We start from the raw sequence: 18509 nt of genomic DNA, 5'->3' as shown, positions 1-18509 counted from the left end.
TTCCTGGGGGCATGCCCCAAGCCATGTCTGTAGTATGCTTCAAATGTCAAATTTTCTCTGTCCCTTAACTCTTTAGTCTGCATCTGATACTGTACCAGAAGCAAGCACAATTAAGCAGCCTACATTATACCTAACATAATTATATCTAATCCAAAACAGCCAAGCTGTAAAAAAAGTGTGCGGCCCTCAAATAGGCTATGGTGAAAAAAGATGTGAAATCCAAGGTGGCGGCCAAGAAATGGCTGTGATGGTAGGTTAATGGTAAAAATTTTAATAATGACAGTTCAGGTGAATTTTGTTCCTGTGATGGTAGGTTAATGGTAAAAATTTTAATAATGACAATTCAGGTGAATTTTGTGCCGCTAAAATTCACCTGAATTTTTGTTATTAAAATTTTTACCATTACCCTACCATCACAGCCATTTCTTGGCCGCCACCCATTACCAGAAATTTAGTACATTTTTTGGTCGTGTACATTAGTGTAGACAACCTGTGTAAAATATTCATATAATACAATCACTTTTGAATGCGACGCTTTTAAAGCTATGCATATGTTGGAATAAATGTCTAATGATTGAAACCAACACATTCCAAAGGGTTTGAAGCCATTTAGTCTCTAACCACAATATTATCTTGCACTAACCTCAAAATTTGCTTCCACTTAGTACACTTTCAAAGCCATACTGTGCATGTAGTGTGTGTCTGTGTGTGCATGGTTTAATCATGGCACATTTATACCTCATAAATTAGAGTGTTAACCACATCAAAGGGATACTCGAAATAACTGTTTGTTTGCTTAAACTTTCTCAGTTAAGGAACATGGTGTGAGATATAAACTGTTTGTTTCTTTGTTTTTTTTTCAATTTCTGTTGTAATTTACAAGTAGGGACCCGCCGATTATGCTCATAATTTTACCTATTATGCTATGCTGCATTGCTCAAAAATTTACCTATTATGCTTAAATTTATGCTCAATACTTACCTATTATGCTCAAATTATGCCCAATTATTTATGCCTCAGTTCTCATACTCTACTAATAATTTCCAGTTTATGGATAAATAATAAGTGGCTGAAGCACAAACTTACTTGTCAAAATGCGTATCACAGAAAAGATCGATATACTCTAATAGAACAGTCAGCTATGTGGTTGTTCTATTAGAGTTACTGACTGTTCTATTAGAGTATATCGATCTTTCTGTGATAACATACTATTACACAAATGTTCTACCTATTATGCTAGCATTATGCTTAATGCTTTCAGGCACCTATTATGCTCATAATTATGCCAGCATAATCGGCGGGTCCCTATTTACAAGTACATGTTCCTTTATAGCCTGCAGCTCGTCTATACAAAACCATTCATCTGGAAGCCACAAGTCACTGACTAAACTGATGATTGTTTATAATGTGCATGCATGTGTGCGTGTTATTGCATTTTTAAATTAATTGAGTTAATTGACTATAATGTAGTCTGTATCACAACGCGTATGCCATAAGTGTCTTGTCCTGTAGGAAGCTGGTCTATCACATCATATTTCAGTCGTTTTGCTTTGTTATTATCGCTAGCATAACTAGTCGAGCAAATTTTGGTCCAAATTTACACCAGATTTAACCTTAGATGGGTAAATTCTCAAAAAATCTTCTGTGGGGGCACGCCCCCCAGACCCCCCTAGACGAGAGCATGCTAAAGCATGCTCTAGGTAGGCATTCCAGTATCCAAGATTTTTTTAATAAAAAAATTCTCCGTATATTCCCCAATAGAACCCTGGCACAAAATGACAACTCGTGTTTAACTTGGGATTGCTCCGTCATCTGAGCTCCAATGAAGATGAAAATCGCTGTGGGGTTTGTCCACACGCTGATCATCATGAAAATCTTAGTTTTATCGTGCGCGTTACATATAAGTACGTTTTGTGTTGTTTTGTAATTTTTTCAAGCCTTGTAATATATGTAGAATACTTTAAAACTTAAAAAAACGTACTGTCGGGTGGAAGGTAGTCACTGGTGCTTACTTTAAAGTGCGTAGTTACTTCACTCGGGTTAGCGATTTTCAGCTCCAGAGCAATTTTCTGATGGCTGAGTCACCAGCTCAAAGGTATGAACCACTTCAAAGTCGGCATAACAATGCCATAATTGAACCACAACTCCACCTTAGGTATTGTTGCATCATTGTGGCACCTCCACTTTAGTTGTTTACCTTTATAAGTTGTTAACTTGATGTTTTTACCAACTTGAGATAGCCACTTGCCTATATGGGTATACACCATTGTATTGAGAAGTGTGCAATAGGTGAAGCATATTTGCTCACCACAAAGTATACAAAGATCGCTAAGATCCAATAAGACCTGAAGTTACTCTCATTACATGTACAAACTTGCAGCTAGAAGCAACTGCAGTTTCAAGATAGTCCAGATTGCTAGATGCTTCCTGATTCAATTGTGCCATTTTTCCCTTTAAAATGTATGGGGAGCCCTGGAGAAAAAATGTACCTTTTTTTAGTTTTTAAGCACTGTGCATGCCAAAGTAGCTAATTCCAACCCAACAAACTATATATTTCTGAGATTGGTAATCAATACTCTATCTATTGAGCATATAAAAAGCCTGTTTTTCCAAAATTTAAAAATCGGGCTGGAATGCCTACTCTAGGTTTTGCACTGTGTACGTGCATATATGCTCAAAACTCCTTACTTTAAAAAAGAACACCCATCATAATCTGCTGATTTTATTACAAGCATTTTCTAGTTCGATGTACGTGATTTTAATATACCCTGAAAAGTAGACTATCTCATTTGGCGCCGGTTTCAGCTAGCTACTACTTTCGTAGTTTACGTGCTGGAGAAAACAGAACACCTATAATTAGTTGGATTGAGCTTTCTAAGTAAGGTCAGTGCTGGATTTGCCTATTAATGACGAATGACGTAGGCAATACGTCAAAGACTGAAGCAGTTTCTAATTTGTTGGAGCATCGCTGGACATTTATGGACGGCCTGGAACCACAAGTAGATGGCTGTATTTAGCGAAGGTTTTAGCCTACGCGTTAATAATAAGGTGAAAATGATTGGTTACATACAGATTCAACCTACTTCGTAGGGTGAGTGAGTTTATTGTATGTTAAACCCATACATTTGGCCTACTGAACCATAGTCTGTATTGCCACATGTAGACGGACTTCAATCCTACCAAATGGGTCATTTAGCCTCTATTTATACATATTTCATTACCTTCACTACAGAGCGGACATTGTACATCGCTATTTGAGATGTATTGCCAATCAACACTGTATGTAAATTTAATTTTTAATTAGTAGGCCCATGACCTCAAATTTCTGGTATTGCTTGGATTTCACATCTTTTTTCACCATAGCCTTTTTGAGGGCCTCACACTTTTTTACAGCTTGGCTGTTTTGGATTAGATTTCATTTTTTTTGTATTTGTATAATAGGCCGGCTTTGGGACTTTTTTAACCTATCTATTTTTTTACCACAGGAAGAAGAAAAGATGAAGTAGATGTACTTTAAATATTTTATCAGTAAATGTACAAATTATATATATAATACATACACCTGTAGTAAAGAAAAAAACATAGGTTAAAAAAGTCCCAAAGCTGGCCATAGGCCGGCTTTGGGGTATACAAATACAAAAAGAAATGAAATCTAATCCAAAACAGCCAAGCTGTAAAAAAAGTGTGCGGCCCTCAGAAAGGCTATGGTGAAAAAAGATGTGAAATCCAAGGTGGCGGCCAAGAAATAGCTGTGATGGTAAGTTAATGGTAAAAATTTTAATAACGACAATTCAGGTGAATTTTTGTGCCGCTTCACAAAATTTACCTGAATTGTCATTATTAAACTTTTTACCATTAACCTACCATCACAGCTATTTCTTGGCCGCCACCTTGGATTTCACATCTTTTTTCACCATAGCCTTTCTCAGGGCCGCACACTTTTTTTACAGCTTGGCTGTTTTGGATTAGATATTGATTACAGAAATCTCCATGGTGGTTTCTTTGTAACTAAACACTCTACAAGGTGACTTCTTCTAGATGCTCTCTCTACAGGGTGAATTGTTTTTAGCTGAACGATCTACAAGGTAACTTCTTCTAGCTGATCTCTCTACAGGGTGATTTGTTTGTAGCTGAATTCTGTACAGGCGATTTGTGTGCAGCTGAGCTCTTTACAGAATGGTTTCTTTGTAGCTGAACTCTCTACAAGGTAACTTCTTCTAACTGATCTTTCTATATACAGGGCAATTTGTTTGTGGCAGAATTTTATACAGGGTGATTTCTTTGCAGCTGAACTCTCTACATGGTGGTTTCTTTGTAGCTGAACTCTCTACAAGGTAACTTCTTCTAGTTGATCTCTCTACGGGGTGATTTGTTTGTAGCTGAACGATCTACAAGGTAACTTCTTCTAGCTGATCTCTCTACAGGGTGATTTGTTTGTAGCTGAATTCTGTACAGGTGATTTGTTTGCAGCTGAGCTCTTTACAGAATGGTTTCTTTGTAGCTGAACTCTCTAAAAGGTAACTTCTTCTAACTGATCTTTCTACAGGGCAATTTGTTTGTGGCTGAATTTTCTACAGGATGATTTCTTTGCAGCTGAACTCTCTACATGGTGATTTCTTTGTAGCTGAACTCTCTACAAAGTAATTTCTTCTAGCTGATCTCTCTACAGGGAGATCTGTTTGTAGCTGAACTATCTACAAGGTAACTTCTTCTAGCTGATCTCTCTACAGGGTGATTTTTTCGTAGCTGACTTCTGTACAGGTGATTTGTTTGCAGCTGAGCTCTTTACAGAATGGTTTCTTTGCAGCTGAACTCTCTACAAGGTAACTTCTTCTAACTGATCTTTCTACAGGGTGATTTGTTTGTAGCTGAACTATCTACAAGGTAATTTCTTCAAGCAGATCTCTATACAAGGTAATTTGTTTGTAGCTGAATTCTGTACAGGTGATTTGTTTGCAGCTGAGCTCTTTACAAAATGGTTTCTTTGTAGCTGAACTCTCTACAAGGTAATTTCTTCTAGCTGATCTCTCTACAGGGAGATCTGTTTGTAGCTGAGCTATCTACAAGGTAACTTCTTCTAGCTGATCTCTCTACATGGTGATTTGTTCGTAACTGACTTCTGTACAGGTGATTTGTTTGCAGCTGAGCTCTTTACAAAATGGTTTCTTTGTAGCTGAACTCTCTACAAGGTAACTTCTTCTAGCTGATGTCTCTACAAGGTCACTAGTTTGTAGCTGAGCTCTCTACATGGTGGTTTCTTTGTAACTGAACTCTCTACAAAGTAACTTCTTCTAGCTGATCTTTTTACAGGGAGATTTGTTTGTAGCTGAACTCTCTACATGATGGTTTCTTTGTCGCTAAACTCTCTGCAAGGTAACTTCTTCTATTGATCTCTCCACAGGGCGATTTGTTTGTAGCTGAACTCTCTACATGGTGGTTTCTTTGTAGCTGAACTCTTCAAGGTGATTTCTTCTAACTGAACTATCTCTTTCCATAGTTGCATGAACTCCCTACAAGCCCGGGGGAAAAAAAAAATGAACTCCCTACAAGGTAACTAACTTCTTCTAGCTGATCTCTCTACAGGGTGAATTGTTTGTGGCTGATCTCTCTACAGGGTGACTTGTTTGTAGCTGATCTCTATACAGGTTTCTTGTTTCTAGCTGATCTCTTGAATTCTCTTCAGGGTGACTGCTCTATTAGGATGACTGCTCTATTAGAGTATCTCGATCTCGCACTTGCTGCACCAAGTTGGATTTCGTGTTATAACTCCGTGGCTTTAAGTCTGATTCTTCTACACCATTGATGAGCCTTTCTAATATGATTACTCCATCTGTACAATGATTTTCAATGCATTACCCTAAGCGGTTTATCTGGTAGGCGTGACAAGCAGTCATTTTTTTTATTAGCTAATCTCGATTGCATAATTCTTACACACTGTTGGTTTTTTCGTTGTATCTTCCTGTTTTTTTAACTTGATTTCTTTCAAACCACAAATGGTTTGAGGTTCAATAGTTAACCTATTCACCCACAGATTTTCAGCTTCTTCCCTTACGCGGTTTACCCTGTAGGCGTGACAACATATTGGTGTTAGTTTTCGTGAATAATCGCTCATAACTCTTTGCCTGTTTATTGTATTCCAGCCAAAGTTGGTACCGAGATGCGCCTTTATATCCCCCTTCTGTGTGCCAAATTTCAAGACAATCGGATAAGGCATTCGCGTTTTATAGCAGTTTTTGTAAGTGTGCGACAAGAAAATAATAATAAGAAGAAAAACAACGAAGAAACTGAGCCAATTTTTGAAGTCACATATCTCGGGAACGCGTGAAGCGATTTCGCTCAAATTTGGAATGTGGAGTGCTGCATTTGGAGGGCATGTCCACAGCAAAAATCGTCTTGTTTCATCAAGGAAGCACAGAGCTACGGAGGTGCGAAAATTACGTTTTCTTTCTTCCTGTCAGTATACTCACGGGTGTTACGCGCCGGCTTCTGGGCCGCACAACACACTACTGTGTGTCTTGATACTGTATGTACATGAAGGAAAGTTGAACTACAGACAGTTTGTGGTGCTGAAAATCTTTATGCTTTTGAGTCTTAATGGCTACCTAGGTCTTTAAGAGGCAAACGGATAGTGAGTATGCACACTTTGCAGCTACCTCTTTAATCAGACTACCTTGGCCATGTTCCATCACTTCCATTAATAAGCTAGACCGCCTCATAAACAAAGTTATGGTGTCACTAATAAGACTTGATCCTCAATACGGTGTCTGTATTTTTCAGTCCCAAATGTGCCCTTATTAATGATCAAGGCTTATTCTTTTGGGCCAACATCTCCTGACCTTATTAACTGCAATAGCATGTACTTGCAAATTATACAGTGTATTTGGAGACTCTTCAATGGCCAGTTTAAACAGTTGACCTTGTTAGTTTGTCTACTACAGTTTTTACCACTTATACAATACCTACATAGTATTACATGTACGTATATTGTTTCTGGTTATTGTTCATGATCTGTTCCAAATAACAGAATCTATAGGAGCAGATTAAGAAGTATGAGCTGATGGTGGAGGTGGAGCTGGAGTTGAGGCAGTCTAAGGAAGGTAAGGACCACTGTATTGTGCATGTATAGATATGTCCAAGAAACTGTATCCAACAACTATGTAGATACATACAGTAATTCAGTACAATTTGTATAGTGTGGACAGCTGATAAATTTTCATTGTTAAAAAATAGTTAGTGTTTGACAGCGACCTATGCATTTAAAATGCAGCTCTTGCTCTCTGACATAGCCAACTTAACTAAAACAGAGGAGGAATTAAGAAAAAGGTGAAAACAACCCCCAATGATCATGGGTACCAAAGGCTGATCCAGAAGTACAAAAAGACTATAGGCTTACAAAATGTTAGAATTGAATAGGTAAGATAAAGAAAAAGAGGTAATGCCATGGCTAGTGCATTTGTGTGTGTGTCATCTGTGCACTTGTGTTCATACTACACATTCTTTTAGTGTATATATATATATCTCATATGTAGGAAATAATAATTTCCATTCAATAACTAAATGTGAACTATCATCTTCTACTCATGACCCAACAGGAAGAAAGGAAAAATAGGAATTATAAACTTTTAACCTTTCCTCACTCTTGGTTGTTAACTTTTTTGTAACATTATTATGACAGGTGAATGCATAGAGCATTAAAGAAGAATGAATGGTGCCAAATTTATTGCTTCATCTAATCTAGTATCTGAAATGGTTATTACACTTATGTTCAGCCTGCTACACAGGATTACACATGAAGAGCACTACAAGAAGGTACTCTGCAATCAATCCATCCACCGTTGAAAAACTTGAACAATCCCATTAAAAACATGTGGAAGTTATCATATGGCACTACCAGAATTGGCACCCGCTTTCACTGCATTCAGCAAAGATAAATGGGACACAAACCATGAAGCATGCATTATATGTACTGCGGTACGTCAAAGGCACCTGTAAGGCTGGAGTGATGTGAACAGTAGAAAAAATCAAGCCTATAACCTTGGCTGTTATCAAGTAACAATTATCTGAAAGCATCAGGCTGTCAGTCAGTCAGTACAAAATCATTCCACTGAAAAAATTGTAGCAACCTACAGTACTGCCCAAAGGCAACAACGCAGGTAACAATTGCACGTTGTTAACACTCAAACGAAAAGGGGGCATGGCAGCCATTTCAATTATGAGTCTTCATCTTTTGACTGGAAGGATGAAGACTTGCAAACAAAATGGCTTCCATGTTCTTTCTGAGTGAGTTCACTTTAGTCGTACATAGTAACATTGTGTTTGGGCAGTGCTGTATTGAAAGCTTTTTAGGAAGCTCTTTTTGGCTTGGTTATCTGAAGCTAACCAGTACTGTATATATACCATGAGGGAATTGTGAGGCTGGCCCGGTATTTGGTCAATGTTTTTGCAAGAAATGCAAAACTCTCTGTATGATAATTTGTATCATGTACAACTAGCCAGTAGTTAGTTGTACATAGTACAAGTTATACACAGCGCCGGGGAATTTATTTCTTTAAAACATTTATCATTCGCCCAAAATCACCACTAATTGGAGGTTAATCAGCTACAAAAGGCTTCTGTTGTTACAACAAAGGTTTCTGTTGATGCTAAGTGATGTCTATTAGAGCTATGAATACTTAAAACTGGAGTTATGATGTTATAAACCCTGCAACTAAATGAGATCAGGCGTTTATATGAGACAGACTGTAATCCAAGGCAATACAATTAGCTATAGTTGATCTTCTTGTGGGGCATTGGATAGAAATATAGTGTAGCAATCGTAACCCAGTAGTAAGGGGTTTGGGGGTACAGCTAAGGTACTCCTGGAATTGAAGCAGTTTTAATAGTTAATCATGCACATGGAAAATTAGTGCAGCTCTTACTGTGTATAACTGAAGATCTTACAATGATGCTACACACTCTTTTGATATGTATATAGTTAAGATGCAGCCTTAAAATTATGCTGGGATAATATGTAGGTGAAAAGGGGAAAATAATAGGCAATAGTACACCGGCACAACACCTCAGTGCCCACTTGAGTGCATACTACATACACTGTACAGTCAGTGTATAGCTAATAGGAAATGATAGTTAAGTTTGCTCCATTACTTATCTAAATGTAAACTATCATATCCTACTCATACCATACAAAAACAAACATCACCATAGAGCTATAAAGTTTGAGCTTAAATTAATTTTTCCTTATTCCTTTTTTCTTGTTGTTCACTTTTGAATGACAGGTGAACGTATACTGCATTGAAAGAGAGAATGGTTCCTTTATTGCTTTCATCTGAACATGCACCCAAATTGTCAATTACTGAGCCACAATGTACAAAAAAATTCACCTTAGAGCTACAAGCAGAGGGACTGTTAGGGGGAACTTCCCCACCCCTACTATACAATCTCACACTCACCCCTAAATTTTTGAGTGACATGACATCTATACTGTATAGTGATTTTAAAATGCCACACAAAACTGTCAAAAATGCCTTCAGATTCAATCTCAGACAGTCTAATATGTAAACATTTCCAATGTTAAAGATGTATACACAGCCTTACCATGCTCTTTGCACAACCAGCAAAAACGTCCTTGGATTAGCTACTCTTAAAATGCCTGATTTAAAATATTTCTTGTTTTAAGAGTGGCCTGTAGCAACAATGCTGATGCATCAAACTCCCGATCTGGCTTCACCTAATCAAAAAATTGTAACAATTAGTCTGGCAGCTGTTTTAACTGCTTTAAAGAGTTGTGAACTTGGATACTTGTAGCTATATAGCCATCATTATACACTTTCATTTGGTCACCCTCCAACTTCCTGATTTCTCCCAAGGGAAAAATCCATTGGAGCCTACAAATATAAGAAAACTTAAATTGGAACATAATTTTGGTTTTTAAAATTTTCCTCTATTTCTTAAGACAGGTACATCACTGCAGAGCTACAAGTACGAGGAAACTTGACAGTTGGGTTCAGATAAAAGTAATAAACTTGGAGCCATTCTCTTTTCAATGGGTGAAAAAAGGAAAAGGAAACAGAAAAAGGAATAAGGAAAAAAATTTTTTTTAAGTCCAAACCTTGAAGACTGCATTTTCATGCAGTTATGTTCAACTTGTTACACAGCATTACAAATGAAGAATGCTAGCTACAAGAAGGAACTCTGCAATCAAACCAGCCACAATGTATAGTACAATTATAACATGTCACTACTAAAATTGGCACTTTTCACTGTCAACAAACGCATGCAAAGAAAGACACAGGAAGTAGAGGGGTGCAACACAGGACTTTTGTTGATATACCAACAACTAGTAAAATATAGCAGATAAGAGATGATGCTGATAGCTGATATCAACATTTATAATGCACATTATTAAATTTAATGACGAATTTATAAGATATTTATGAAATAATATTATGTTGTTGATTATGATGCTATTCAGTAGTATTGCTGCTTCTCTGGGGTTAGTCTCCTCATCCTCTCACCACAAACTTCCCCAGAGACAGCCAATAATATTAAAGGGAGTGGATAACAGTCTGGCAATTAGTAGCTCATGCAATCATTGTATGGCTTTAAATAGAAGTAACTAAGATAACTGGTAGACATTTTATTAGTAAACTTAAAACTAACCATAAGTACAGATAATGATTTTATACTTTATCAACATAAGTTTGTTAGTATGTTTCTTCTTCTGCCTGTTGAGAGAATACACATGGGAAACTATATTTCACCATGTGATCAATATTGGCTACATTGGGAATGGGGAACCATCTATCCAATAACAGTATAGGCAAATACTGGCCAATAAACTCTTAACTGATAAGCCAATTAATGTATTGGTGCTCCCCTATCACAAAGCATGTATTAAATGTTAGTATTGCATGTGATATGCCAAAAGTGACCTGTCAGGCTGAAGTAATGTTGAACAGTTACAGAAATCAAGTCTGTAGTTTTACCATTATCAAGTTACTTTAATCTGAAGGTATTAAACCATCTGTCAGTACAAAATTCGACTAAAAAAAAATTTGCAGTAACTTATTGAAATCATTTTATATACGTATATAGGTCATAGTTCTTTGGGCTTGGTTATAGCTAACCAATACTGCCAAAACACCATGAAGACATTCTGAGCTAAATATTTTTTGTGAGAAAGAGCAAAAGCTGCAAAACTCCATGATCCCTAAATATACAGTGTATATTATGTTACAGTTAAATCCCACCACAAGTAGTTATCAACTTGAGGCCGAGGCGAAGTAGAAGGCTACAGTGTTGATAACTAGATATCCTACAAGTGCAGGTGGGGGTTTAAGTGGCTTATCTCACACTTAGAAGCAGTCAAGTTCACAAACAACATGTTAATAAGGTTAGACAAGCATGTAATAGTTGTGTATGGCTTCAATTTTGCTAATCTTGTTATACTTAGTCTTGTTCCCAGCTGCCCACGCACTTGGTGATCTAATGTGTGGGAGGCTGGGGTTTTTATTTTGCTGAGTTTGTAGTTTCACATGTTTAAGGCTTCAATTTATAATATACATGTATGTGATCTTCCATATATGTACTGGGATTTAACTACCATTCCCAGGGTTTAACTACCATATACTCCAACTGTTTTTTACTTTGATGTATGGCTTAAGTGGGATAGAAGTATAACTAACTGCAAGACAGTTGTTTTATAAAATGTGATGTACAAATCTTTCTATGGGACATGTGATTAGGCTTAGATAGGAAGAAACTGTAAACCCTTGTGACTTGGTAGTAAGCAAAGCTAGGGTACTACTGGAATTTAATGGAAGCAATTTTTACAGCAAATTATAATGCAGCTTTTGCTTTCTGAAACTGAAGATCTTATACAACTTTTTTGATATGTAAGTATAACAAAGATGTAGCCATATACCTGAATCAATTAATACGCTGCCTTAATAGGTGAGATAAAGCAAGAATAGATAAATAATAATAGGCAATAGTACACCTACGCAACACCTGTGCACTTGAGTGCATACTACACATCTCTCTGTAGTTTGTGATACATAGGAGACAATAATCTATTGAATAACTAAATGTGTACCATCTTCTCCTACTCATGCCCCCACAGGAAGAAACTTAGAGCCACAAGTATAAGGAAAAATTAGAAATTTCAAGTTTGAATTTTACATCATTACAGGATATTTACATCAAGTACTGGCTATAAAAGGATGGGTAATACAGTACATATGTACAGTAAAATAGTCTTTCCAGTAAAAATACTTTCTCGGCTTTGCTAGTAAATCAAGACACTATCATGACTGCTACTGTTGCTAAAGGCTTCAAGGGTGCTTGCAGGTTAGGAAAATCAGTCTTCACTACAATCACGGGTGCCTTCTCCAACAAAAAAGTGACTACTGTTCCATACAAACTTTTACTAATTGGAGAAACAGGATCTGGAAAAACATCATTTCTCAACTTACTCTGTAATTCTGACATGGTCAAAAAATTGGGGTTTGAGCCAGCGCTAGAAAACTTTGACAATTTTAGTGACATCGAGATGGAAAATGCTCACTCCAAGGCAGCGGAAAGTAAAACAAGCGGAGCAACATTGTACAGCATTACCCTAAACGATCTTGAAATTGGCATCATTGATACTCCAGGATTTGGTGATACCCGAGGAATGGACCAGGATATAAAGAATGTGAAGACAATTGTTGATGCGCTTAAAGAAATTGATCACGTTAATTGCGTATGCCTTGTTATAAATGGTCGACTTGCTCGTATGACTACCACTCTCCAGTATGTCCTTGCAGAAATAACCGCAATCTTGCCTAGAAATGTTCTAGATAATGTGATCATTGTTTTCACTAACACCTCGAGTGCACTTGATTTAAATTTTGATGCTGGATCCTTAAAAGAATATTTTGGAAAAGAAATAGAAAAATGCTTTATGATAGAAAATCCCTACTGCCAATTTGAAAAGGCTAAAGCAAAGCAAGGTAAAATTGCAAATAAACTGATTGTTGAAGCTTTAAAGGAAGGGTTTGATAGGGCTTATAGGGAGCTGAACAAAATGCATGAAGCAATAAAAGACTTTAAGGCTGTGCACACTCACCACTTTACAACACTATATGAGAAAAAACAACAAATCGAATGCCAGGTGTTGGATATAAAAGCAGCTTACGATTCTCAGGTTGAACTTTCGCAGGAATTGAAGAAAGCGCAAGAAAAAATAGAAGCAGCCCAGCGTACAAAAAAGCTGAACAAAGATTTCCAAACATACACAACAGTTACAAGATGGAACAGAGTATCAACATCTCACCACAACACCTTGTGTGGTGCACCTGGTTGCTACAAAGTATGCCATGAAGGTTGTGGCCTTGAAAAAAGTTTTGATCCAGAAACTTTCAAGCATTGTGCAGGAGTTGGTGGAATAACCTGCAAGACTTGTGGACATGACTATCGATCTCATCATCACAATGAAGTTAAGATGGTAAAAGAAACCAAGAGTGTACCATTGATAAATGATGAAATGAAGAAAAAGTTTGAAGAGGCTGACTCTACTGATAAAATGGCTGCAATAGCTAAAAGTAAAATTGAATCACAAATAAGTGCATCTGAAGAAGAAAAAAAAACCCTGTCTCATAACCTTTTGCTGATAATGGAAGAATTCCATAAGCTGGGTTTGAATAAAAACTATGCAAAGATCTTAGAAACACACTTGTTTACTATTCAGCAAAGGAAAGAAGCAAGTGATAATCAAGAGGACATCGCCAATTTAACTAAAACAGAGGAAGAAATTAAGAAAAAGCTAGATGTTGTAAGAACAACTCTCAATGAGCCGTGGTCACCAAAAGCTGATCCAGAAGCACAAAGAGACTGGGCTTACAAAATGTTAGAATTGGACCCGAGTTCCAAGTTTGGCATAGATGAAGTAGACAAAGCCTTCAAAGCCTTAGTATTGGTCAATCATCCTGATAAACAGGGTAATCCAGAAGTAACTAAGAAGCTCAATCGCGCCAGAGAGATTCTTAAACAAGAGTAAAATCATTCATTTAGAAACTGTTTTCGCACCTACTAAGCGACTTATCATTATTATTTGTTACATACTAAACCATTTCAGTATTGTACTTTACACATAGTTAGGTTGAAGCTATACATTTGATATTAAATGTGTATGTAGTAATTAATTAACATATTTTATGCACACTTTACCCCTATACATATTGCTGTTTGCAGTATTGCAATTTTCATTTGCTCTATAATCAGTAGTGATGTGAAATATACCGATTATATCGATTATCGTGATATAATAATTTTTACCGTATTCGTGATATATGATGGTGTAGCAATTTCATCAGCTCAAAACAGTATTATTCTGTTTATAACAGCAGGGGAAAGTAAATTCTAGGGACTATTTTATACTCAAATACATACTAGCAATTTACTACTACGACTTCATACAATTTGATAACTTATCATCAGGGGCGGATCTAGGGGGGTTTCTGAGGTTTCCAGAAACTGGTCAAGTGTATTCAAGTAATCAAAATAATATTTTACAGTGATTTGCAATGGTACAAAAGTCCAGATCGAAATACTCTAATAGAGCAGTCAACCACTCTAATAGAACAGCCACATTTTGGATTTTCTTAAGAACTGTAAGTAGCTAGCTAGCAACTTTATTTACCTGTGCCAACACAGTAAAAAATAGTCCAAAATTGTATAACAGAGTGTTAAAATCTGAAAGTCTTCCTGGGAGCATGCCCCAAGCCATGTCTGTAGTATGCTTCAAATGTAAATTTTCTCTGTCCCTTAACTCTTTAGTCTGCATCTGATACTGTACCAGAAGCAAGCACAATTAAGCAGCCTACATTATACCTAACATAATTATATCTAATCCAAAACAGCCAAGCTGTAAAAAAAAGTGTGCGGCCCTCAAATAGGCTATGGTGAAAAAAGATGTGAAATCCAAGGTGGCGGCCAAGAAATGGCTGTGATGGTAGGTTAATGGTAAAAATTTTAATAATGACAGTTCAGGTGAATTTTGTTCCTGTGATGGTAGGTTAATGGTAAAAATTTTAATAATAACAATTCAGGTGAATTTTGTGCCGCTAAAATTCACCTGAATTTTTGTTATTAAAATTTTTACCATTACCCTACCATCACAGCCATTTCTTGGCCGCCACCCATTACCAGAAATTTAGTACATTTTTTGGTCGTGTGCATTAGTGTAGACAACCTGTGTAAAACATTCATATAATACAATCACTTTTGAATGCGACGCTTTTAAAGCTATGCATATGTTGGAATAAATGTCTAATGATTGAAACCAACACATTCCAAAGGGTTTGAAGCCATTTAGTCCCTAACCACAATATTATCTTGCACTAACCTCAAAATTTGCTTCCACTTAGTACACTTTTAAAGCCATACTGTGCATGTAGTGTGTGTCTGTGTCTGTGTGTGCATGGTTTAATCATGGCACATTTATACCTCATAAATTAGAGTGTTAACCACATCAAAGGGATACTCGAAATAACTGTTTGTTTGCTTAAACTTTCTCAGTTAAGGAACATGGTGTGAGATATAAACTGTTTTTGTTTCTTTGTTGTTTTTTTCAATTTCTGTTGTAATTAGGGACCCGCCGATTATGCTGGCATAATAATGAGCATAAGGCCAATGAAATTTGATTAGCAGTTTCGCGTCATCGCCCGCATACTTTTGATATACCCGCATGGAATTTCATTATTGGTATTGCAGATTGAAATACTCTAATAGAGCAGTCACTTTTACTCTAATGGAGCAATGAGCTATACTCTAATGGAAAAATCACTTGTTATATGGATTAGTAACGTATTTTAGCTATTTAATGCAGGAGCCAGGAGTACTCAATGTAGACTCAATTTTTTGGCAGAAATTTTTATGTTTGGGATGTGTGTTGTGCCTTTTGGAAAATAATGAATAATGAATAATAACCGCCCGCCCGCATCAAATTTTCAAAAATCTGAGCGAGAAACTGGTAATCAAGTTTCATTGGCCTAATAGGTGCCTGAAAGCATTGAGCATAATGCTAGCATAATAGGCAGAAAACTTGTGCAATGCTATAAATTCTTGCTTATCAAAATACACATCCGACAATAAGATCGATATACTCTAATAGAACAGTCAGTAACTCTAATAAAATTATCAGGTAGCTGACTGTTCTATTAGAGTATATCGATCTTTTCTGTGACATGCATTTTGACAAACCAGGATTTACAGTCTGTGTTTCAACCACTTACTGTTTTCCATAAAGTGCAAAGTTATTAGAAAAACAAGGGAACTGAGGTAAAATATTGAGCATAATTTGAGCATAGTAGGTAAATATTGAGCATTAATTTAAGCATAATAGGTAAATTTTTTAGCAGTGCAGCATAGCATAATAGGTAAAATAATGAGCATAATCGGCGGGTCCCTAGTTGTAATTTACAAGTACATGTTCCTTTATAGCCTGCAGCTCGTCTATACAAAACCATTCATCTGGAAGCCACAAGTCACTGACTAAACTGATGATTGTTTATAATGTGCATGCATGTGTGCGTGTTATTGCATTTTTAAATTAATTGAGTTGATTGACTATAATGTAGTCTGTATCACAACGCGTATGCCATAAGTGTCTTGTCCTGTAGGAAGCTGGTCTATCACATCATATTTCAGTCGTTTTGCTTTGTTATTATCGCTAGCATAACTAGTCGAGCAAATTTTGGTCCAAATTTACACCAGATTTAACCTTTGATGGGTAAATTCTCAAAAAATCTTCTGTGGGGGCACGCCCCCTAGACGAGAGCATGCTAAAGCATGCTCTAGGTTTTGCACTGTGTACGTGCATATATGCTCAAAACTCCTTACTTTAAAAAAGAACACCCATCATAATCTGCTGATTTTATTACAAGCATTTTCTAGTTCGATGTACGTGATTTTAATATACCCTGAAAAGTAGACTATCTCATTTGGCGCCGGTTTCAGCTAGCTACTACTTTCGTAGTTTACGTGCTGGAGAAAACAGAACACCTATAATTAGTTGGATTGAGCTTTCTAAGTAAGGTCAGTGCTGGATTTGCCTATTAATGACGAATGACGTAGGCAATACGTCAAAGACTGAAGCAGTTTCTAATTTGTTGGAGCATCGCTGGACATTTATGGACGGCCTGGAACCACAAGTAGATGGCTGTATTTAGCGAAGGTTTTAGCCTACGCGTTAATTAGGGACCCGCCGATTATGCTCATTATTTTACCTATTATGCTATGCTGCACTGCTCAAAAATTTACCTATTATGCTTAAATTAATGCTCAATATTTACCTATTATGCTCAAATTATGCTCAATATTTTTTACCTCAGTTCCCATGTTTTTTTCTAATAACTTTGCACTTTATGGAAAAGCAGTAAGTGGTTGAAGCACAGACTGTAAATCTTTGCTTGTCAAAATGCATGTCACAGAAAAGATCGATATACTCTAATAGAACAGTCAGCTACCTGATAATTTTATTTAACTGTTCTATTAGAGTATATCCATCTTTTTGTTGGATATGTATTTTGATAAGCAAGAATTTATAGCATTGCACAAATTTTCTTCCTATTATGCTAGCATTATGCTCAATGCTTTCAGGCACCTATTATGCTCATTATTATGCTAGCATAATCGGCGGGTCCCTAGCGTTAATAATAAGGTGAAAATGATTGGTTACATACAGATTCAACCTACTTCGTAGGGTGAGTGAGTTTATTGTATGTTAAACCCATACATTTGGCCTACTGAACCATAGTCTGTATTGCCACATGTAGACGGACTTCAATCCTACCAAATGGGTCATTTAGCCTCTATTTATACATATTTCATTACCTTCACTACAGAGCGGACATTGTACATCGCTATTTGAGATGTATTGCCAATCAACACTGTATGTCAATTTAATTTTTAATTAGTAGGCCCATGACCTCAAATTTCTGGTATTGCTTGGATTTCACATCTTTTTTCACCATAGCCTTTTTGAGGGCCACACACTTTTTTACAGCTTGGCTGTTTTGGATTAGATTTCATTTTTTTTGTATTTGTATAATAGGCCGGCTTTGGGACTTTTTTAACCTATCTATTTTTTTACCACAGGAAGAAGAAAAGATGAAGTAGATGTACTTTAAATATTTTATCAGTAAATGTACAAATTATATATAATACATATACCTGTAGTAAAGAAAAAAAACATAGGTTAAAAAAGTCCCAAAGCTGGCCATAGGCCGGCTTTGGGGTATACAAATACAAAAAGAAATGAAATCTAATCCAAAAGAGCCAAGCTGTAAAAAAAGTGTGCGGCCCTCAGAAAGGCTATGGTAAAAAAAGATGTGAAATCCAAGGTGGCGGCCAAGAAATAGCTGTGATGGTAGGTTAATGGTAAAAATTTTAATAACGACAATTCAGGTGAATTTTTGTGCCGCTTCACAAAATTTACCTGAATTGTCATTATTAAAATTTTTACCATT

The 18509-nt window shown here is 36.5% G+C and overlaps 1 protein-coding gene and 1 long non-coding RNA gene across 2 annotated transcripts; both read left to right on the top strand.

Moving 5' to 3' along the window:
• Positions 1-2734: 2734 nt before the first annotated feature.
• LOC136239980 (uncharacterized) lies at positions 2735-16614 on the top strand. Its single transcript, XR_010693618.1, has 2 exons — positions 2735-3091; positions 16483-16614. It is a non-coding gene; the product is annotated as an uncharacterized lncRNA (long non-coding RNA).
• LOC136239978 (uncharacterized) lies at positions 10147-14309 on the top strand. Its single transcript, XM_066030720.1, has 2 exons — positions 10147-11392; positions 12122-14309. Exon 2 carries the CDS (start codon positions 12308-12310, stop codon positions 14036-14038), a length of 1731 nt encoding a protein of 576 aa, XP_065886792.1. The 5' UTR covers positions 10147-11392; positions 12122-12307; the 3' UTR covers positions 14039-14309.
• Positions 16615-18509: the final 1895 nt, after the last annotated feature.

Source organism: Dysidea avara, chromosome 12 (genome assembly GCF_963678975.1).
Source record: "Dysidea avara chromosome 12, odDysAvar1.4, whole genome shotgun sequence".
Classification (NCBI taxonomy): Eukaryota; Metazoa; Porifera; class Demospongiae; order Dictyoceratida; family Dysideidae; genus Dysidea; species Dysidea avara.
Note: the sequence above shows the minus strand (reverse complement) of the source record. Positions and strands in the feature narration are given on the sequence as shown.